Here is a 23,440-nt window from a genome sequence, read left to right on the forward strand (position 1 = left end):
GCCATCATTGGGAAGAGAGGCCCCTTGGTCTTGCAAACTTTATATGACCCAACACAGGGGAAGGCCAGGGCCAAGAAGTGGGAGTGGGTGGGTAGGGGAGCAGGGGTGGGAGGATGGTGTAGGGAACTTTCGGGATAGCATTTGAAATGTAAATAAAGAAAATATCTAATTTAAAAAGAGAGAGAGAGAGAGATTAAGGGTTTTCCCTCAGAAGTGAGTTAGGTCTCAGAGGCCTGTTCTCTAGCTCTTGTGTGACTGGGTTAATTACTATGACAATGGGTTGTTATAAAGCCAGGAAATCTTCTGAAGTTCTCTTACTCACTCTCTCTTGTGCACACAAGCTCCCACCAGACAGTGCTATCCTCCAGGAGGCCCCACTGGAAGCCAAAGCTAGCACCAGGGTCTTGCACTTCCAAACATCTTTTTTCCCTACAAAGTAATCAGCCTCAGGTATTTTGTTATAGAAAGAGCAAAGGAACCAAGAGAATCCTGAACATGTTTAAAAGAGCCATTGATGTGTAATCCACAAAACCTATACAATGATTAAGTCAAAAGGCAAACAACCCTGGTTGTTTACCAAGTAAATTGGGGGAAAATACACAAAGAGAGGATGAGCTTATGGGCAACATATCACCAATTGCAGTGTGCAGGCTTTACCTGCACTTTTTAAAGGGGGAAATATTTCTTTAAATACAACTAACTAGCTATGAAACACTTAAGAGTTTGAGTAGTTACTGGATATTAAATATCTGATGTCATTAAAAATACCAAGGTAGTTCCAGGTGAAACAAAGCTGTGTTTTTTTGTTTTGTTTTGTTTTGTTTTGTTTTGTTTTGTTTTGAAGTAGAAAGGGTGATAAGCACATGGAAAATCATTAGAGCATTCTGATCCCCTTTTCTTCTGTTTGAAACTAAGCATCATTTGTGGAATGGCCACATCAGACATAAAATTGCAATACTGTAAACACTTAGGGTGATTAAAGAATGATTTACTGTCTCACACTGTTTACAAAACACTTTCGATTGGTTGTATTGTGTATAATACAATGCAAAAAAAATCACACAATGCAGTCCATCCATATGTGATTTATTACAAGATGCACTGGGTGTTTAAGTACAGTATTTTCAAAAGGATACAAAGTCACTTAATTTTAAATGCTGCTGCCTAGTGTTGCTGACCTTAAAAAAAAAAAAAAAGAAAAAAAAAAAAGAAAGTAAAGCAGGACCTTATGCTGGCAAAGACAATTCTTCAAATTCTTAGGAAGAACTTAAGTTAATTTGAAACATGCAGTTCAACCCAATTACAACATATATGTAGAAATGTATAAATTGTAAATAACCTACATTATGGAAATACAGTGCTATTTAAAACTAACCTTCTTTTCTCCTCTTTCCAGAATAGTTACAATGTCCTCATCTGTTAGCTCACTTTCTTTACAGGCAAAAACATGCGTAGCTCCATGACGGATCATTTGTAGCATTTCCTCTTTTGCTAGCTTGTTAGATTGTTGGTCAATGAGTCTTCCTAAAAATAATAAAAATGGAATATATTCAATTATATTTCAAAGAAAGTACAGTATAATGGTTCTGATCAGGCACATTGGACTAAATCATACTTAAAGAAGCTTTATGAGAAAATTGGTAAGTTTAATGTTATCTACTTAATAAGTAACTAGAAGTTTTTCTTCTACTGCATTTCCTATTCACTATTTTGTTAATAATTTTTGTGTTCCAATTTCATTTTTCAGATAACTTTTCTGTATGGAAAAGATGCTTTGATGTATGTATATTTGTTTAAATTTTTCAGAAGTCAATATTTTTCTGCTAAATAATAGTATACGGTACTACAAAAGTCATGTCATTGACATTCAAGTATAACACAGTGAATTTACTTCATGTACTGAAGGCATAAGCCTAAATTACAAAAGTTACAAACATCTTTTCAAAGATTATTTACATATATGCAATATTATATAAACTGAAAATATTATGTTTAGAAATATGCATATATATGCATGTAATAACAATCAATTAAAAAGAGCCCATTAATTTGAAAGAGATAGGAGAAATATATGTGTGTGTACATATATAAACATACACATGGATTTTATATATATATATATATATATATATATATATATATATATATATATATATATATATATGGGTTTGGAGGGAAGAAGGGGAAGAAAGAAATTACTGAATTATAATATGAGCTAAAGGTAAAAGGAAAAATATTATTTTCACTGTTTGTAATTTTCCGTCAACCTTTATTGAAAAGCAGTATCCTTTAAAAGAAACTAAATGTATTTTGCACCTTCTCAAATTAAAGAAGCGTCTGCATAGAAATACCTTGCTGTATAACAATTGAATCAAGTCTCAGTTTTATCTCAGCTCTTTCTACAATCCTCTCTTCCACTGTGTTGTCTGTAATGAGACGGAAGACTCGTACTGGCTTCTTCTGACCAATGCGATGTGCCCGATCCTAACAGAAAAAGTCCAACTGTAAGATGCTGGAGACTGTAGACAAGACTTAGACATATAACTACAATGCTATAAATATCTGAAAATGAAATTCAGACTTCAATCTCTCTAAACCTATCACTTCTGAAAGGAGAATGATAAATGTTCAGGATTTCCAAAGATTTCTGGGAACAAAGAAATCTCAAAGTGTGCTACTGGAAACTTCCAGAATGTCATAAGACAAATACTCTTTAAGATGAGGATAAACAGCAGCTAAGGCTTCTGCATTGAGTTACTGGGTAACATTAACTCACTAAATGCAAACATCTCCAGGACAAGCAAGGAGCTTCTAAAGGAACAAAGAAGTGAGCAAGGGCTGCTGTGTTACAAAAGTCTGCTTTATCTCACCATCAAGCAGTTCTTTCTGCTTACCAAGGCAATTCTGGGATACATAGTAAAAGCTCATAAATATTAATGAGATCTTCATAATTTTAAGAATCTAGAATTGCTCCAATGGTTTATAATTAGCAAAGGTGGCAGGTGGCAACTTCTGGCAAAATATAAGCATGTGCAGAGTGTGTTTAAAATGCAGAAACTGACAGAGCAAATGAGAACAGAGAGGAGGTGGGGAGAATCAAAGAAACAGGCTTGAAAACAGTCCCTGTAGTAAACGGGAAAACAATCCAATCCAATAACCAAGTGGCAATAACCTACTTTCAGAGAGAATTCAATACTGTACAAATATCTAAAACTTTAAACTCCAACCAGTAATCTCTGAGTGGCCAGACTGTGATAAAAGATAAGATAAAACATTCTTTTAAATACACACACACACACACACACACACACACACACACACAACTCAATGGTTCAGTGGGTAAAGTGCTTACTGTTCAAGTATAAGGACCTAAGTTGAGATCTCTAGCACCCACATCAAATCCAGGCATGGTGCCGTTCACTTACAACTCCAGCACTGAGGCTAAGACTTGGGGCAGGGCTGGGGGCATGGATCAACCTGTCAAGCCACAGTGGCAAACTCCAGATTCAGGAAGAGAATCTGTCTCAAACATAAGATAGAGATCCAATTGGGGAACACATACTCATGTCAGTCTCAGGCTTCCACATGTGCTCTCTCAGGAATACACACATGCACACAAAAACAACACACTTTCCTTTCTTCCATTTTTACCTATTTATTCCAATTATTTCAGTACAAATGTTAAAATCTAATGGTTTCAAATTTCAGTACTAAAGGTTTTATTTTTTAACAGGGTCCATGCAGCCCCAGCTGGCCTAGAACTCGTTATGTAGAACTGGTAGACCTCAAACTCATAGGGAGCCCCCTGCCTCTGTTTCTGAGTGCTAGGACTAAAAGCCATCATGCCTGACCTAAAGATTTTAATAGGCACTTGTTAAGCAAAATAATGAAATTAATTGTTTATCCTTCTCAATAAAATAAACTCAGAAAGCCTCCTCAATAGTCAAGATAGGAAAAAGTTGACATATATAGATATAGATTAGGTATAAATTAGATAGAGATATAGATGATATAGATATAGGCTATATATAGATTAGATATACATATAGATATAGGTATAGATCAGATATAGATAGATATGTAAGTTTTACACTTTTATTTGAAGCATATCTGTTAGCTTTCACTTTGTTTTCACAATTAACTCATCAACTTTAACTCTACCTAACCTTTACAAAAATCACTTCAAAACTGTTACACTATAATCATACATTGCCTTTGTTCTATGTAAACAATAACATTCTGGGGTTCAATGATTTCCTGTTATCATTAAATGTTACTAACCATAGCTTGTAAATCAACCTGTGGATTCCAGTCTGAATCATATAGGATGACCACATCAGCACTTGCCAAATTAATTCCGAGTCCTCCAGCCCTAGTACTCAGCATAAAGATGAATTTGCTGCTATTTGGAGCATTGAAGGCATCTATTGCTTCCTTTTTTTAATTAACAAAGAAATATAAAAAGAGAAAAACAATTAAATTCCAAATTTTAAGAGAGAGAAAAGTTAGCATGCTCACAGAAAATACTTTTATACTTTGTATATAAAATTCTTCATAACCTAATAGTTTATAATATTCTTCCATCTTCCACACTGTTTCTCTATACTTACTGTGTAAGTTGCTGGAGAAAATGTCTTTATACATGAAATTTGCAAATGTGAACCAATAGAGACAAACATAAAACAATCATACAAATAAATTTAACTAAGTAAATCATTCATTTGCATTCTTTGAAAATAATAGTAAAAGTATTCCAATTAATTAAAAGCTGAATATATATTTGGGTAACATATCAGAATGCCAAGATCATTCTGAGGACTGATAAACAAGAGAGAAAAGTTGAGAAATGCAAATGAGAGTAAGATAATCTGTACCAGAATAATGACAAAGGGAAAATAATCAAGAAAATAGGAATGACATGTCCAGGAATATTTAGTAATGAATCTTTAAAATTAATACATTGTCAATATCCTCAATACAAAGTTCTCATAGAAATTAATTAGGAAAATGCTGTCTCCAATAAAACAATAAGCCTGAAAGGAGAAGAACTTCTACTCACAGAATAAATACAAATATACGAAAACTACAAGAATAATGTTAATTTCTCACTAGTTATCACATAGATGCAAACAAATAATATAATGACATTTTAAGTCTAAATCAAAATATTAATGCTCAAAGCTGATGAGGGAGCAGAGGGACACTGCTTCTTGGGAGTGTACATTGGAACAACCTTTCTAGAAAGCAATTTGACATCATGCACCGAGAACCTTAATACTGTTCATACCCTTTGACCCAGTAATTCCACTTCGAGGAACTTATCCTAAGGAAAAATATCAGAGATGTGCACAATATTTATGTATAATGACTTCCACTGTACTATTATTTATAACAGTGAGAGTTGGAAACAACCTAAATCATCAGCAATAAAGGGACATATTATGTACCTTTATGTATCAAGGTTAAATATTTTCCTAAAACTATAGTAATAGAGCACAATATAATCCTGACTAAAAGTACTAATATTCTGAACTTTATATATAGCACATATATAAAGTATGGTACCAACTTCTTACATATTATTTCTCATAAAGATTTTCCAGAGATAATTGATTTTGTAAATCTGCCAGTACTCATATATTAATTATATAGTCACAAAATGCACAGTTATTTTTTAATGCAATAGAAAAAGATGGTCTAAGTTCTAGTGAGACTTGGTGCCTAGCATTACTACAGTCAGTAGAGCACGGAACCGTGGAGTACAGAACACAAAAAGGTTCGATGACAGGCGCCCTGGTGTAAAGAAAATTGCGAAAACCTGGAAGTGAAATACAACTCAGCCATATAACCACATCTGAAACACAGCCTTTGACTTCTCTGAGACACAATTTAATGTGGCACAAGTTTATCAGTACCTTGACCCAGATTATTGGGAGAATCATTGAGAACCACCGAGTGCCTAGCCTATAGTAGCTTCTTGCTAAATGTTAAGTCCTTTCCCTATAAAAGTGAAACCAATTAAGTCCAATGATGATCAGAGGCCGAACTAGCTGAGTTAGTTTCCCATAGGGAAAGGGTAAATGTCAGAACTATAGAGGGGGGAAAGATCTCCACTGCTGATACACAGAGCAAAGAATCAAATGTAAAAAAGACATGAAACGATTATATGAATAGCAATATAAACACAACATCTCCCAGAGGAAAAAAATGGGTCTGGCATCTCTGTACTCAAATGTGATGCCTGTAATTCAAAAACTTTGAACGAAGAATAATACTTGAAGATGAAAAAAAAAGACACACACATATACACCACACACACACACACACACACACACACACACACACACGAAGAGGAGAGGAAGGGCAAGAACTCTGTGAGGGGGGATGGGGCAACATTTGGGATATAAATAAATGAAATAAATAAATAAATAATAAATAGATAAATAATAAAAGAAAGAAAAAAGAAACACAACAGAAAAAATAAAAAACACAAGAATTTCCATATAGCTAGGTAATGAACAGGGAAATAGGTCAGAAATGACAACTGGCATTTTGAGGCCAGATAATACCTACTAAATATTGCCTTGGTATCCTCTTCATTCTAGCAAGAAGGGCATTCATCTTGAACAGTAAGAACGGTGTTATGCTTTATGAAGAAATGGGTTCTCAGTACTAAGTTAACAAAAAGTTCAAGAGAGAACTGTCTCAGAGAACTTCAAACTATAAGGTGGGAAATCATTGAAGTTTTTAAGCATTCATTTATATGCAAAAGTTACCACAACTGTTTCCTTTAATAGGTAGCAGAAAAGCCTTAACATAAAAAAGTCTGTGTACTCTTGGCAGAGCTGAAGTATGTGATAGCTAGGCTTCAGTAAAGGTGTTCATAAGAGACAGGAAGTCTTGTCAATGGAAGGAACTGTGGCCTGAGAAGGTGTCCTGAAACAAACAGAAAGACCTGTGTGCAATGTCCTGTCACACAGAACATAGTGCACTACATGGATTTAAACTGTTTATACCTATTATACCCACGAACCCTCACAATGTCATCAGGAAGAAGCATTAGTATCAATTTTATCTTTATGATACTATCAACTATACTGAGGTTTATAGAATTAAACGGCCACTAGAAAGTGGCGGTGTTAGTGCTAAAAATCAGGTCTTCAAACCAAGTTCTGGGTATTTCCACTATACCATAAAATCTTGTCCATTTGCCTAGAATGTGACAAAGCCATCCACAAAGTGATTTAATGGGTTTAAAGTGCCTTTCAATCATGACTTCTGTGACAGATAACCTAAAGACTTATAAGAATTTCAAAATATAAAGACGACACTGGGTGCTAGGTAGGTGTACTTATTCATGCTTACAAACCAACATTTTACCACCTAAAATCCCAAAATCATAAGAATCTACATTTATTTTGTCATACTTCATTTTTACAAAAGCCCTCCACAGCCAAGACTGTTCCTTCAATACTAGAGTTGGTTGATCATAAATCAGCCAAATGACTACTACTAAACTCCACAAATGGCCAGGGTCAACCATGGGATACAAATTCAGAAAGAAAAGAAACATATAATCAGAAGTCGGGGTGTCAGTTTGACAGACAGTAATCAATTGGGGCAGTGGCTAAAAAAGATCATATTCTTAGAAAAGCATATCTCTGAAGATTCTAGGATGATTTGGGAAAAAAATCGGTGGAATGGAAACTAAGTGTGGAAGAGTGATGATAGAAGAAAGATTTTGGTGGCAGTGAGGAAGTCAGTATCACTGAGCAGTAGAGCAGACCAAAATTGAAAACAACAGTAAAGAAACATATTGTGCAACTGAGTGCCAATTTTTGACGTCTTGCTTCACTTTCTTGTCCTGTCCTCACCTCTCTTTCTTCATGTGGGGTTTGTCCATCCAGTCTAGAATACTCATAACCACGCCACATACAATAATCCTCCAAAATGTCTAGCAGTCGAGTCATCTGGCTAAAGATGAGAACCCTTGATCCTAAAATAGTTCACCAGAAAATAGTTACACGACATGTGTAAAGTATGAAAATTATACAATGAAATACATTATCTGTGTGCAGTTAAGACATGCAAATGATTTCAGATACCTTGAAAGCCAAAAAGAAAATAAAGCATCATAAACAATCTAAATAATATGGCATATAAACATGCCAACGCAAACAAAGAAAATGTTACACGATGTAATCTGTTTGTTAACCTAAAGGTCTTAAATAAAATCTTACAGACATCATGAATCTTGCAGGCAAATAGATGGAACTAGAAAATGTTATCCAGAGTGATATAATCCAGACCCAAAAAGAAATGCATGGAATGTATACACTTATAAGTGGACATTAGCCATAAAGTGCAGGATTCCCACAATACACCCCCACAGACCCAAAGAAGCTAAACAAGAAGGAAGACCCAAGTGAGGATAATTGAATCACACTTAGGAGAAACAAAATGGTCATAGGGAGGAAAGGGAGGAAGGTAACTGGGTGGGAGAGTGGAGAGGTTGGGAAATGGGGGGGTCAAGATTAGTTATGGGGAGAGGCAGCTGACTGGGGTGGGGGGAAATGGAGAATCACTAGGAAGGCCCAGAGACCAGGGATGGGGGAGGTTCCCAGGAGTCATTGCTATGATGACTAACACTAGGGATATGAAACCTGTAGAAGCCATCTCCTGTAGCCAGGCCAACTAGAAACCCATCCCATGGGCAAGCACCAGTTCCTGTCACTATTAATGGTACTCTGTTATGCTTGCAGACAGAACCCTAGCATAACTGTCCTCTGAGGGGCTCTACCCAGCATCTGACTGAAATAGATATAGAGACCCTCAGCCAAACATTAGACAGAGGTTGTGGACACGTATGGAAGAGTTGGAGGAAGGATTGAAGCCCCTGAAGTAGAGGGAAACTCCACAGGAAGACCAACTAAGACAACAAACCTGAACCCCTGGGAGCTCTCAGAATCTGAACTCTGTTGGTAGAACATACACAGGCTGGAATGAGGCCCCCGCCACATATGTAACAAACAGGTAGCTCAGTCTTCATGGCTGCCCTGTCTAGACTCAGTGGGAGAGGATGCACCTAATCTGGCAGAGACATGATGTTCCAGGATGAGAGGATACCCAGGGGGGACCCCACATGCTCAGAGGAGAAGGGAATGGGGGGATCAGGAGAAGGGACTTGGTGAGGGAGGGACCTGGAAGAGGAGCAGCGTTTAGGATGTAAACAAATAAGTAATTTTTTTAAAGTCTTGCACATATACTACAATGACTTATATTCTGCCTTATCTTTGTCCTGAGGATCTACAGTGGTCCATATGATCTCTCTGGATTATTACTGCAACTGTCTTCACCTTGGTTTCTGGTTTTACTCTCTCATTCCCAGTAGATTTCCCACAGAGTGTTTCCAGAATTATCCTCCTGACGTCTAATAATGTTACTTCCTAGCATCAAGTCTTCTTTAACTCCTCTACATCCAAAATAAAAGTCTTTGAAGTATGATTTTAAAGACTTTCCATAGTTTGGTGCATAATGGTGCATAATTTGGCACTATCTATCCTTAGCAAATTCACGAAATGCCACACGACATTACATCCCATAAATGCCTGCGCTGTGCTCCCTGTTTCACCGCCCTAGACAAGCACACCTGTCCCATTATCGATGGCTCACTCCTGCTTTCAAACTCCAGTCTTCACTTCCAATAGCATCACTGTGAAGACGTTCCCAATTCCCACTTTCTCAACAGCATGATGAAGTGCGCTTAGCACAATGAACTGCAACTCTTCTTCCTCCCTACACTGTGAGCTTCTCCAAAGCAAAGCCATCATTGTGATCTTTGCATTCCTAGACTACAGGAGAATTCCTGGCAAAGAGTAAGTACTCAGCAATGTTGTCTAACGTAGTGGATGAATGAATCTAAGACATTTTATTCACATACAAATCATTATCATAAGTTTATTCCGTGCTAACTTAAAAAAAAAAATTCCTCACTCACCCTGTTCTTTAATTCTCGCCAATAGCTTATCCAGAGCGACCATTTTACCACTATTGCTGACAATGTGCTCATCTGTCGTATAAGGTGGACCAGGCTCTGCTCCATCAAACAGATAAGGATGATTACAACACTTTCGGAGCTGCATCAGAATATTCAAGAGTCGCATCTTGTCCATCTTGCCAGAAGAGTTTAAGACATCGATATCTTTCATCAGAATTTTTGTATACCTAAAATGTTAAACTATAATTAATCACTTTTAAGAGCACAATGCCATAAAGAAAGGTTCCACTAGCAACATGGCTGGATTCCTAGTAAGTGCGAATAAAGTAGATAAAGGCAAATTTGAATTGAGTGCTAGAAGTATCAGTCAGTGGTAGACTGCATGCTTAATATTCACAGTACCCTGGGTTCAATCACAAAAAGAAAAAAATCTTTTTGATTTGAAAGAAAATATGATCTGAAAAAACCAAGGAATTAAAGATTTGAACAGTTTGTTTTGTATGTTACTTACTTCCATGTTGCTTACGGACCTATTTCCATTACTAGAAACTGTCATCAGCTAACGATTGTTCCAGAACCTACATCTGAGAATTATCCACTAACTACAATACTTGCCAAAAGTTTACAGCCAACTTTTACTTATTTGAGCTATATTCACATTTGAGCTAATAGTAATCTAATTTTCCCTTTTAAATGGAACACAATAATTTTCTAATAGAATACTTGAACAACATAACTTACCACTTAAGTAAATTATCATAGCTGAACAATCAACAAATGTGATTTTTAATAAACTCATATGTAAATAAATGTTGCCAGATGTAAAATTGCTCACCATTCTCGTTGCATTTTACTCAGTCCCAAGTATATCTTTATCTCCTTCTTAGGCGGTAGGCTCTTCTCTACATCAGTTTTTATACGGCGTAACAAAAATGGTTTTAAAACCTAAAAAAGCAATGTTTATTATAAAAGCATATAAAGCACATATGATTCCCAATGGTATGTTTTACTAATATTACAGTTTTTAACAGTTAAAACTTCCATCCTGATGTATAATCTAACAAATACCAACAATAACCAAAAGTAACAGCTTCCTAATTTCTCAGTAAATAACCACCAAATCATGATCCCTTAAAGAATGAGAATGGAGGCTGTGGTGATGTTCATAAAAGAGAGTGAATGTTCATCATTCACAGGACTCTAGGTTCAATTCCCGGATCCTCTAGAAATGAGGGAGGAAAGTAAACACCCATGACTTGACAGGATAAAATATGCTAAAATATAAAACAAGACTATTGGCTACTGAATAACCATGGAAGAAGTCTTGCTTTTACGTACTACTCTTAATACAAGGTTTTATAACATGGAGAAAATATGACCTGACAGATTCAGTTTAAATTCCCTCAAAATAAACTTAAAATTCAGTCATTTAAAATAATTCAATAAATGAACGAGGAGAAAAAATTCAATGTTTAAAAAAAAGTTTAGACATCGTTTTAAAAAGCAATAAATGGAGAAACAATGAGTGGTTATTACTGTATACCTGAAAGAGAGATTTTGTGTTCCTCCAGCAATGTGCCACATACTACATCATTAAAATTGTAGGTAGTAGTTAATCCTCATAATAAATCATTGAAATAAATATAATTGTTACTTTTTTCAATTTTTCTGACTTATTTTATTTACAATTTCAGAGTTTTCTTGTTCATTTATTTATTTATTTCAGTTTTTCCTGTATGTATGTTTGTGTAACATGTGTACCTGGTACCCCTGAAGGCCAGAGGAGAGTGTTATATCCCCTGAAACTAGAGTTATGAGTGGTTGTAAGCTACCATATAGGTGCCAGGAATCAAGCCTGAGTCTTCTCTATATAGGAGCAACAACCGTCTTAAACTGCTGAATTGTCTATACAACTCTGAATATGATTATTTCTTTTTTGTTGTGTTTTTGGATGGTAGTTGGTTGGGTGGTTGGGTGGTTGGGTGGTTTAGTTTTGGTTTTGGGTTTTTTGGAGACAGTGTTTCTCTATGTAGCTCTAGCTGTCGTGAAATTCACTTTGCAGACCAGGCTAGCCTCAAACTCACAGCTCCATGAGTGATTGGATTAAAGGTGTGTGCCACCACACCCAGCTAAACATGATTATTTCAATTTCAGTAAATTCACCGGCCACTATACTAATAATTAGAAGCTGATTTAAAGACTCAGACTTTAATTTTTTTTAATTTACTTCTTCATTCATCTAAAAATATTTCATTCAGTATATTTAACATATTTTGCATTGAAAATAATAATATCTATTTTAAAGCTACTAGAGAAATTTGTAATAGTTCATACATAGGTTATTCATGGTAGATGTACAATAAACTGCAGCCATTATTATTAGAGATCTATAAGAGATAATAAGACTGTTGGTTTATGGCTTGAACATTTTAAACTTATCTAAAAGTTTATTAAGCAAGCTGTCTTTAAGACTTAGAGGCAAAAATGCTCTGAAGGCAGTAAAAAGTTAAAGATTAGTCCCATTGAAAACAGTGTCCAAGATCTCTATAAGATGCTCAAAATAGCAAGATATATACAATCCTACATATAATATGTCTATTAGCATATACCTATGATAAATTTAATTTATTAATCCAGCACAGTAATATAGTCAATCATAATAATAAAATAGAACAAACATGTTATAATACAACATAATTATAAATTATATGAATGTATTTTCTTTCAACAGCAGGAAGTATTTTGTACTAAGGATAATGACTGGTATGGAAATTGTTGGTATTTAATGCATAGAGAATAACATTGTTTTCAGTTCTATGATTTTCTATATTTTGGGGCTATAATTAATCATGGGTAACTGGAATGATAGAAATCAAAACTGTAGAAAAAGGAGAGGTACTGTATAGATTTATAAGATGCTTATGAGAAGTAAACTTGAGTTAGAAATATATAGGCTAAGGTAGAGGAAGCCATGAGAGTAACTCTCCAGAAAAAACAAGAAATAGTTTCTAATAATGATTAACACATATGCTATTGCTAGTATATCCTGAATTTAGCAACTGGAAAGTCATTGAAAACTATGTGCATAGGTTTCACTCATATGAAATGAAGAACCATCAGTCATTAGTGTGTTTATGAGTAAATAGGAGTTTAGATAGTGAAAATGTAGAGAAAAACTACTTTCAAGAAGGTTGGCTGTCATGAAGAGAAAATCACAGTTAAGGATCCAAAGTTGAAGAAGCAATGATAGATAGGGAGATGGATGGATGGATCGATAGATTGATGGATCGATTGATCCATCCATCGATCCATTGATCAATAGGGAGAAAAGTGCTTGTGCATACAGTTAAGCACTGGAGAACCCAGGAAAATTAAATTCACAGGCATCCTTCAAAGGAAAGGGATGTTTAGCATACCATCCTCGAGGAATGCTAGGAATGGACAGAGTTTACAACCCGTTAATCCTTTGCTGTCTGATAAGCCAGGATCTGCCCCCATATCTTGCAGAGTTTATGTTTTACTATCTCAGCCCCTTTCTCCCTAAAACATTGAGCATTACTTCTAGGCCATAAAATGCATCCTTGTGAGAGATATCATTTGTAGTTTGTAACAGCCTATGTGACTTCTGTTTTAGCTTAGGGGCAGGCCAACTCCTGATTCCCATGGGATTATGTTTACCTCAGTCATTTCCCACAGACCCTCATCTTAAGCATAGTTTCTAAGTCTAAAGAACCCATCTTAGACATGAAGCCACATGGACTTTGTAAAGAGCTTCAATGTAAACATGTCTTAAGCGTTGTTGTATTCACAGGGTTGAGTGAATCGTTAACAGAACTGTTTTTCCAAAACTGTGCTATGCTTAAATATGGCAAAAAAATAAAATAAAATAAAATAAACAAGTTAATGTCAGAGTGCAACTTGTAACTCAGATACTTCTTCTCAAGGACCTCAGGGAAGCTACTTGAGCATGCTTATGTATTGAGGGAAATGAGACAATAGAGAAGGATGAGTAAAAATTGTAGTTAGTTGTAGGACTAAACCATGGAATAAAGTCCATAAGAAAACCAGAAATGATGAAATTCAGAGTTCATGTGGAAGAATTTGCCATTGAGCAAAGAAAAAATAATGCTTCCACTCAGGCAACTGACTAACCAAAATGTACAATGCTTTGGAAGACAGGACCATATGAAGGAATTTCTACCTAACGACTTCTGTTTGGTCATTCAGAAGAGAATAGTGCTACATACTGAGCAGGGGAGGGGGGAAGAGATCCCTGACACAGAACTCTTGAGGTTGGGTGATACCTAAATCAGCTGTTAGAAGAAAAAAGAAAGAAGACTATAGAAGATCATGTTGAAGGAGTCAATACTATGAGATTCCAGCTTATCCTAGAGAACATGAAATCATAGTGGAGAGTTGTAGAACTGTCTCAGTATTGAGCAGTGTCAGTACAAAGAAGGAAACAGCATTACATTTTTCCAGTTTGGAGTTTTCAGGGCAGATGTAGCAGAAGAACAAGGGTGCAAAAAGTCTCAACAGTAGGAGCAAAAGAGTGATCCAAGTATGGAAAATGTTGTTTCAGATTGAAGTAGGGATCTAGGGACTGGAGGTCTCTTCCATGTTACAAAAGAAATAGAAGGAGTAAATGTAGATGTAAATATTTATCAAGAATGAAAAATGTTGACCAATAAATATGAGGGCATTACCTGTTCATTACCAGATGATACAGAAGACAGTGGGTGGGAGATAGAACCAAAAGAGGTCTCTTGGTTCTAAAACAGAGGTTTACACATACCGTGGAAGAGCAGTAGTGGCTCAGAAAGGTTACTTAGCAACAAGGAGAACACTGATACTATCTGGAGAATTTTTAGGGTATGAGAGTGAAGAGCCTTCACAAGGAAGGACCACAGAATTATTGAGTCCTCTGGAGAGGTCAAGGATATAATAGCTTTGTTCAACACAGAGTTATTACAAAGGCTACTTGGAAGAAACAATGAGACTGAGACAAGCAGGAAGCCCAAAGTGTCAGATTCTATGTGTGTTTGTTTTCTTGCTCAATTATATTCCATTAAGTTGATTATTGACGCTTATGACCACTATTACTTACTGCGTGGAGTCTTTCCACAAGCTTTTGATCACCAAGGCAATTTTTAGTGTCAAACCAAGAATCAAAGTCCTGTGGAGGGGTAAAAATTCTACAGTAAGTGCACAAGATTTTTAAAATAAACTCGATATTCTATACATTCATGTACAACTAGTATACAAATAATCCACTATAAAAGTACTCTTTAAACACTTTATTGTGATAGTCATAATGTTTTACTTTTATAAGAGGTGAAAATACTGCAACCATTGGCAAAATTTTAATGGCAATGTAAATAACACCATCACCTTAGAAAATATTAGGTTTTACTATATCACATGATGTTGTATCTAGTTAAGAAGAATAGGATATAAAAATCAAGCCTTAAAACCCTAAATCATTCCATTTGATTTGCTAATCTCACAAAACTGTGCTGGTAATGAAGAAAAATAATTAGTCTCTCAAATTAAATGAAAAGGTTGAATACATCACTATGAACTGAGTCTCTCTTATCAGTGTGGTAACAATGCAGTATATACAAAATAACAGACAGAATTATCAGAAGAAGAGAAACATACTATTTGCCAAAATATGCTTGAGAAACTAAAATAAGCAAATGAAAGAATCACAAATGGAAAATGTATAAAATTTAACCTATTTTCTATACTTTGAAAACAGATATCTCAGGCCAGCAAGATGGCTCTCAGGGTCAGCATAATAACATGAGTTCGATTCCCCAAAACACACAAAAAGATTCAAGAAGAGAACTGACTAGATCGAGTTTTCCTCTGATGTCCACACATTCACACATGTATAAACAATAATAATAACAATAAAGGAGAAGAGGAAAGATGGAAGGAGGGAGGGCTGGAGGGAGGGAAGGAGAGAGCATAGATGATTCTGAACATTAAGAATATATATTAAGATGTGTGGCTTCAAGCTGGGATTGGAGATCAATAGTAAAGCATTAGCTAAGCACCCTGGCTTCAACCCTGAGCACCACTCCCCCTCACACAAATACTTTGTTTTAAACTTACATCTGCAGAATTAAAGACATCTGGCAATAAAAAGTTAAGTAATGCCCAGAGCTCATGCAAGTTATTCTGCAAAGGTGTCCCAGTTAGAAGTAAGCGATTAGTTGACTTGAACTCACGAACAATCTCTGAAAGCTAAAATAAAAATAAAAGTTACATAAGCATTGTTCTGGTTCTTGGAACTCAGTTATACACATCATTAAAATTAATTTTCTATGGAAAAATATCCTACTTCAGTAGGCATTGCCACAACAAAGCACAACCGAACACTAATATCCTAGACATGTCCACACCTAAAAGAATTCAAATCATATTTACAACTGAGATCCCTCCCCCATCGTGAAAATTTTTAGTTTCTCCATTTGGGGGTTTCAGAAAATCAGATTTCTTCCATTGGATCCAAGCTATCACTTTATATAACAGCATCTTCTCCCCAGCAACCATCGTCATCTACATGCATAGTTAAGCTCCAACTCTGGCCTTTCCACAATTATTTAGCACCAGAATTGATCTCATTTTCCTTGATACTATGTATTAAGATTTCAAGTTTTAAGACCACCAAAAAAATGACAAAAACATAAAATCAGTAATTTTTGAAAAAAATCCTATTTTCATAATGTTCTTAATGAAGCAATTCTTTAACATGCGTCCTTTTATCAAGTATTAGTTCCAATGTGAAATTAGTATGCTCCACCTGGTGGTTTTGCTCCAGTTCTGTCCCTGTTTCTCCCAAAGTAGCCCAGTGATCCAAAGAGAGGTTCATCATTACAAGTGAAGTTTTTCCTACTGTTGATGAAGTTGAATGGCAACAAATAATTTATAATTTTCAATATTAATACCAGACTCTAATTCACATAAATCAGAAAACTCCCTTTTCTAATCCATAGGAATACATACACATAAGGTAAGTAGCTCCTCAATAAAAAAATAAGTCAATGCAAATGATGTTTGTACATCAAATATTCTCAGCGATATTAAAATAGCATGACAGAGTTAGGTTGCAACAGGACAGCCTGCAAATAAATATCTAATTTGCATTAAAGCCAGTACTTAACTTTTATTGGTTCCGTATTGAATAATTTAGCCTTTATGGGCACTTTAAAAACTAATTGTCATTCGCATTCTGTGAATAAAAGCCCAATCTCTGCTACTTGTTTTTTATTTAAAACACAGAAAAGTGAACAAGCAAGCAAGATAACGGGACTGAGAACTTACCTTAGATTTTTCATTTTTTATTCTGTGAGCTTCATCGATGACTAGGTATCTCCAGTGAAACTTTTTAAATACAGATTTTTCTTTAATTACCATCTCATAAGAAGTCACGCAAACATCCCACTCTCCTGGCATCATTTCATCACGAATAAAAGCTGCCTAATGCAAAATAAAGTGTGTATATTAGATTATGTTGACAAGGGAATTACTGAAAGAAACTGCCGGGAAAATATTAAGAGCTATATGGGACATCATAGACCACTTTGTCTAATCCATTTGAGAGATAGGAAAATCTCTCACAAAAAGGCTCAAAGATAACTTTGTGGCCAATAGTCTAGCTGTATTGAGAATATACTTATCAACAAAACAAAATCTCACCTTACATGAACCAGAATAACACTTTATGTCATGAGAGGCCCAAAAGAACATGTAACGACATAGGATCTTAGTGTCACAAAGATCCAAGCACTAACATAGTCTCATTTAACAACCATAAAATATTTAACACATAGTGACATTTCCTGCCTTTGGAGACATCTTATATTTTCCTTCATTTCCCAACAGGGAATAATTATGTGTTTTGGTAAGGAGTCCCAGAAGCTCCTTAATATTTTTGTGAGGTTCTTAATGTTATTATAAGGCTATGGATGTGGCTTCATAAAGAGAATCTTCTCTGTGTAGAAAAGGAAGCTATTAAAAACCAAGATACACTGGTGAGATCGCCCAGTGGTTAAGAGCACTGACTACTCTTCCAGAGGTCCTGAGTTCAATTCCCAGCAACCACATGGTGTCTCACAATCATCTGTAATGGGATCAAATGCCCTCTTCTTGTGTATCTGAAGACAGCAACAGTGTGCTCACATTAAATAAATAAATCTTTTATTAAAAATACAGATACTATTTACAACTATTTTTTAATCTTCACAGGCAGTGGCCAACATGGTAGCCAAATTGACTGAAAACATCTGTAACTGGTATGAACTTCACTCCAGATATTATGGGCCAAAGAAAAACCACAAAATTTTAAAGGAAGCAGAAAATTTTATGTGAAAAGGAACTACTTGGTATTATAATTTCAGAGTTATGGCACATAAACAAAATCAATGGGTTATTACAAAGTCTCTACTTTATAATTCCTAAACATGCACTAAAAGCATTGTTGATTCATTCAACAATATTTATAAGTATTCAGTATATATTAAAAGATTTTCTAGACTAACACAGTGGACAGAAATTACCTTTGTAGCCACCTTAGTTATATGCTGAGAAATTGTCACATTTTAAAAGGCAATTAAAACTTTAGAGGACTGTTACAGGGGTGGGAAAGATTGGGTACCAGATCTCATTGACTCCTAGTACCACCTTATCCTTGTTTCACTCCTTGAAAGGTTCAGCAACATGTTTCCTCAAGAACTTCATGAAATTGAGACTTGTTTTATATTTAACTTAACTCTCTTTTAGAATTTTGAAACTATTGACATTTTTAGGGTTAAGTATCTTGATAAAATATTGAAGACCACATGACCCAAAGGCTCTTAAAATTGTGCACATTGAAACTCATAAACTACACAAACAGTAATTATATGGGAAATTAAACCATATCTGTTTCCATGTCTACTAGATATGGATTTCTCTGTGTTAGATAAAGAAAAACAATACTGCAAGAAACTGCAAGATGACTTTATTCCAACTAGGATCAAGAGAATCTCTTTTTATATAGACAGGATCAAGAATATCTCTAACATCACAACTAAAATGTCTTTTATAGTCACCTAATTTTTCATTAATAAATACTAGTCTCCAAAAATATTCACTAAAAGCCAGAAAAAATGGGAGGGTCAACATATCTATCCCATAAGATACCAAGGTTCAAATGGGTCTACCAATGATCATCTAGAATTTTAGATACATCAACATCAATCTCCAAGAAGTGAATATTGAATAGTAGCAATGACCAGACAGAATTTTAAGTGACCAATTTGCTATGGAAAAATAGTAGGCTTCAGGAAAAATCAACCTTGTGATTCTAAATTTATGAACTCAGTATTTCAATATTTAAATTATTTATAAGTTAAATTTAAATAAATTTAAGTAATTTTTCTTCAAGCAAAATGATAATGATAAAATTACATAATTCATTATGGGACTATTCCACTGAGAGTATCTCCTGATAATTCATCTATCTAAATATGTAAAATAATAAAAACTTTTATTTTAAACTCTGTTCTCTGGAAGGAAAATAAAGACAAATTTGAATAATACTCTTTCTAAGCAAATTATTTTTGTGGTTTTGCATAATTTATTACTTTTTGATTGATTCTACAATCCTAAAATAATTATAGACTACTAACTGGACAAATAGTTAATATAAATACCTCTTCCTCCATGGCCAAAATCCAAGTTTCTAGTATTAACTGAGAATATATACAGGCATGTTACAAGCCTTGCATATACAAAATGGTGAGGTTCTTTGCAGTCACAGAAGATTTCTATGTATGAACAAGTGTGTAAAGCCAAAACTTTAAATAGAAAAACTTAAGTCATTCTAATTTCCACAATTCTGTCTCCTAAGTAGCACAAATGATAAAGTGACTAACAGTACATACTAAAAAGTAAACACAATTCATAAATGTGGTAAGTAAATGAGTTAGTATATGGACAGTACAACAGAGCCTAGCTAAGAGTCAGTCCATCTGAAGTGTCATTTAGTGGTAGCAGTCATAGCTGATTTAAATGTGTTTAATGTGAACATTATACAACTGCAGTCTAGAAATAATATTCTTGACAGTCTTTTTAAAAGTCGTTTCTCACTTACTCTCACATCTTTGTCTCCAACGAAACAAATAACACGGAGAGATGGAACCCATCGTTTAAATTCATTCATCCAGTTATGTAAAGTAGACTTGGGAACTAAAACCATGTGGGGTCCAGGAATGTTTCTGTAGTGCTTCAGGTAACCAAGCAAAGCAATGGTTTGTAAAGTCTTCCCAAGACCCTGTATTTATCATCACAAGGGGGGGAAACATGTAAATACAGTTTTTTAATGAAACAATTTTTTAGAAACAACATTACAAAAAAAAAAAAATCTTGCCAATTATCTCACATTAGGGATTAGGTTTCTAGCAATGAAAATGAAGAGGGACTTTGTAAAAAGAAGAAAAACACAAAACCATTTCAATTCATTATTCGTTGTGAGTGGAGAAGAAAAGAACCAAAAACATGCAGTCAAATCACTTTTCTATTTAGGGAATGCTGAATCTGTCGAGGAACAAGCAAAATGATCTGTAATCTTTTCTAGTAGATACAAACCTAGGAATTTTGGGGTGCATGTTTCACAAAAATAGACTTCTTTCTAGAACCTGTTGAGATAGTGACCTTTCTTTCCTATTGTTCTGATCATGATTCCAGCCCAGGCATTAAATATTCAGACTGTGCCTTTCAAGAGGCTCATAGCTGTCTACTGACACCCCACACCATTAAAGACCTTAGGAATCAGAAAGTCACAGAGCACAGCAGTGTGAAAAGACCTTACAGATCACTAGCTCAGTGTGCTTTTTTAAAAGTAATATATCAAACACCCATGAGCCTGGCGCCTAGCCCGTGGGAGCAGGAACTCTGCAGTATGCTGTTCAGCCTTTAAAAATAAGAGTCAGCACTTTAAAATAGACTTAGGGTGTGGCTCAGTGGAGAGCACATGTTTAGTATGAAGCTCTGGGTTTGATCCCAGCCTCCAGAGTAAAAGTAAACACTAAATAATTAACCCGCTTTTGCTTAATCTCTAAGAAGAGTACAAAACTTCAATCTATGAATCTAAGCTAAGTGCCACTTTTATGGGCTATATCTGATCTGATAAGCCACTTAGGATGGATTGTTATGGACAAGATCCACCAAAACCTTAGTATGCTTAAGAAACTGATTCTACTTCCAGGAATTTTATGATAACAACATGAGAAGCACAGAGAAACTAACAATAAAACTGTCATAGTAGCACTATTATACCCCACTGCAAACAATCCGAATGGGCAGTGTCAAGAGAGAAGTGGAAGGAATCAGTGGGACCTCCTATGGACTAGGTGACAGTAAAAACTTACTTTGACAAAATGTTAGAGAGATATGAAAAATACATATGAATGCCAAATTATACATACCACATGATCTCAATTATACATCTTTAAAAAAAAAACAGTTGTTCCTGTCTGAAAGAACTGCAGGGACAAAAATGGAGAAGAGCCTGGAAAAAGGAGGTCCAGTGACAGACTCAAATTGGGATCCAGCTCAAGGGGAGGCCCCAAGGCTGACACTATTACTGAAGCTATGGAATGCTCACAAAAAGGTATCTATCATGACTGTCCTCCAAAAGACCCAACAAGCAGCTGATTCAGATGTAGATATTTGTATGCAACCAATGGACAAAAGGATCTGACCCCTGTTGTTGAATTAGGGAAGCCTGAAAGAAGCTGAGGAGAAGGGCAATCCTATAGGAGGACCAGTAGTCTCAATTAACCTGGACCCCTGAAATCTCTCAGACACTGGAACACCAGCCAGGCAGCTGGTATGAGGCCCCCGACACATATACAGTAGAGGACTTCCAGGTCTAGACTCAGTCGGAGAAGATTCACCTAACCCTCAAGAGACTGGAGGCCACAGGGAGTGGGGAGGCCTGGTGGGGAAGTGGGGACATCTTCGTGGAGACTCAGAGAGGAAGTATGTGGAATAGTCAGAGGGTGGACAAGGAAGGGGGATAAAATCTGGACTGTAAAAAAAGATGAAATAAAGTTTTTTAAAAATTAAATACAGGGAGCAGGGGCAGGGGAGGGTATAGGGAACTTTCGGGATAGCATTTGAAATGTAAATAAAGAAAATATCTAATTAAAAAGAAAAGCAAAAAAATTAAATAAAGAGAAAATGTCAAAAATAGCAAAATGTCAACTGTTGTTTTTTTCTCAACGGCAGAATTGCTATTAATTACTATTACTTAATTTCTTTTTTTTTCTAAATTGCATATATTCTCTAAAATACATTCCTCTCTTTTAGTATTTAAAACAAGTTAAACATGATGGTATACATCTGTAATCTCAGCTTAAGGGGAGGCTGAAGCAAGAGAACAACAAGTTTAAAACTTGAGCAACATACTGGGACCTTATCTCAAGACAAAACATATAAAAGGGACTGGTGTGGAGCATGGTAATCAAGCACTTGCCTAGCACACACACAAGGCCTTAGTTTTAAGCTCCAGTTCTGGAAAGGAAAAGGAAAGAAAAGGGGGAAAGATACTAGAAGATAAGATAGAATTAAAAGTTATACAGCATCAGCAGATTCTTGAAGGATCTTTAGAACATTTGTCTTAGACTAGTTGTAGCCAAGAAGTTCTTGTCCTTCTCTTGACAGATAAACCAAGGCCCTCCTGCTATGAGCAGAAAATTGCCCTCAACAGAATAATGAGAATATAAGGAGCTACAAATCCTCGCTTTCAAAAAAATGCTTGGCCATATACCAAACAGTTGCTCAGCCAAAAATGAGTGTCTATGGGATAGACTATACTAGATGTCATAAGATGTTTTTCATTATTTGGCCTTCTGGATAATAGTGATTGAAAATATGGCTCCCGAGTCTCATAGATATTATATTATTGGGTTAAATAGATAATATAAGTCCCTCTGTCCTCTCTTAAGTCTAATTTTAGGAATTTTATCTTAACATACAACTCTGGGCCTTATACAATCCCCTCATGTACTCAATTAGCATCTTATATGACCTTAGTTTTTCTTCAGTTATTTTCCAAGCCCATGATTCATTAGCTTATCAAAAGATTGAGACTTGGCACTCTATTGTTATGGAGGCTCAACACTGAAGCTGAACACTGTGGCCATGCCTATAATCTGAACACTCAGAAGGCTAAGGCAAGTGGATTGAAACCTATTAGTCTGTGGACATATAATAATGGCTAGTTCGGATATTAGCCCAGAAACTCAGAATACACAAGATACATTTTGCAAAACACANGAAAACCAAGAAGCATGACCATCGTGTGGATACTTCATTCCTCCTTAGAATAAGGAACAAAATACCCATGAAAGGATATAGGTACAGAGACAAAATTTAGAGCTAAGATGA

At 35.5% G+C, this 23,440-nt stretch overlaps 1 protein-coding gene across 3 annotated transcripts in view; it reads right to left on the reverse strand.

Annotated features, from left to right (window-relative positions):
- Smarca1 (SWI/SNF related, matrix associated, actin dependent regulator of chromatin, subfamily a, member 1) overlaps positions 1-23,440 on the reverse strand; it is a 74,722-nt gene that overhangs the window by 40,046 nt on the left and 11,236 nt on the right. For all 3 annotated transcript variants that reach the window (XM_021187516.2, XM_021187515.2, XM_021187518.2), the window contains exons 6-15: positions 20,142-20,321; positions 17,330-17,485; positions 16,118-16,249; positions 15,105-15,173; positions 10,833-10,942; positions 9,998-10,224; positions 7,875-7,996; positions 4,282-4,434; positions 2,352-2,484; positions 1,376-1,524 (exon numbers count right to left, since the gene is read on the reverse strand). In XM_021187516.2, the coding sequence (XP_021043175.1) occupies positions 1,376-1,524; positions 2,352-2,484; positions 4,282-4,434; positions 7,875-7,996; positions 9,998-10,224; positions 10,833-10,942; positions 15,105-15,173; positions 16,118-16,249; positions 17,330-17,485; positions 20,142-20,321 (1,431 nt within the window). The remainder of the gene's footprint in view (positions 1-1,375; positions 1,525-2,351; positions 2,485-4,281; positions 4,435-7,874; positions 7,997-9,997; positions 10,225-10,832; positions 10,943-15,104; positions 15,174-16,117; positions 16,250-17,329; positions 17,486-20,141; positions 20,322-23,440) is intronic.

Source organism: Mus pahari, chromosome X, assembly GCF_900095145.1.
Source record: "Mus pahari chromosome X, PAHARI_EIJ_v1.1, whole genome shotgun sequence".
Taxonomy (NCBI): Eukaryota; Metazoa; Chordata; class Mammalia; order Rodentia; family Muridae; genus Mus; species Mus pahari.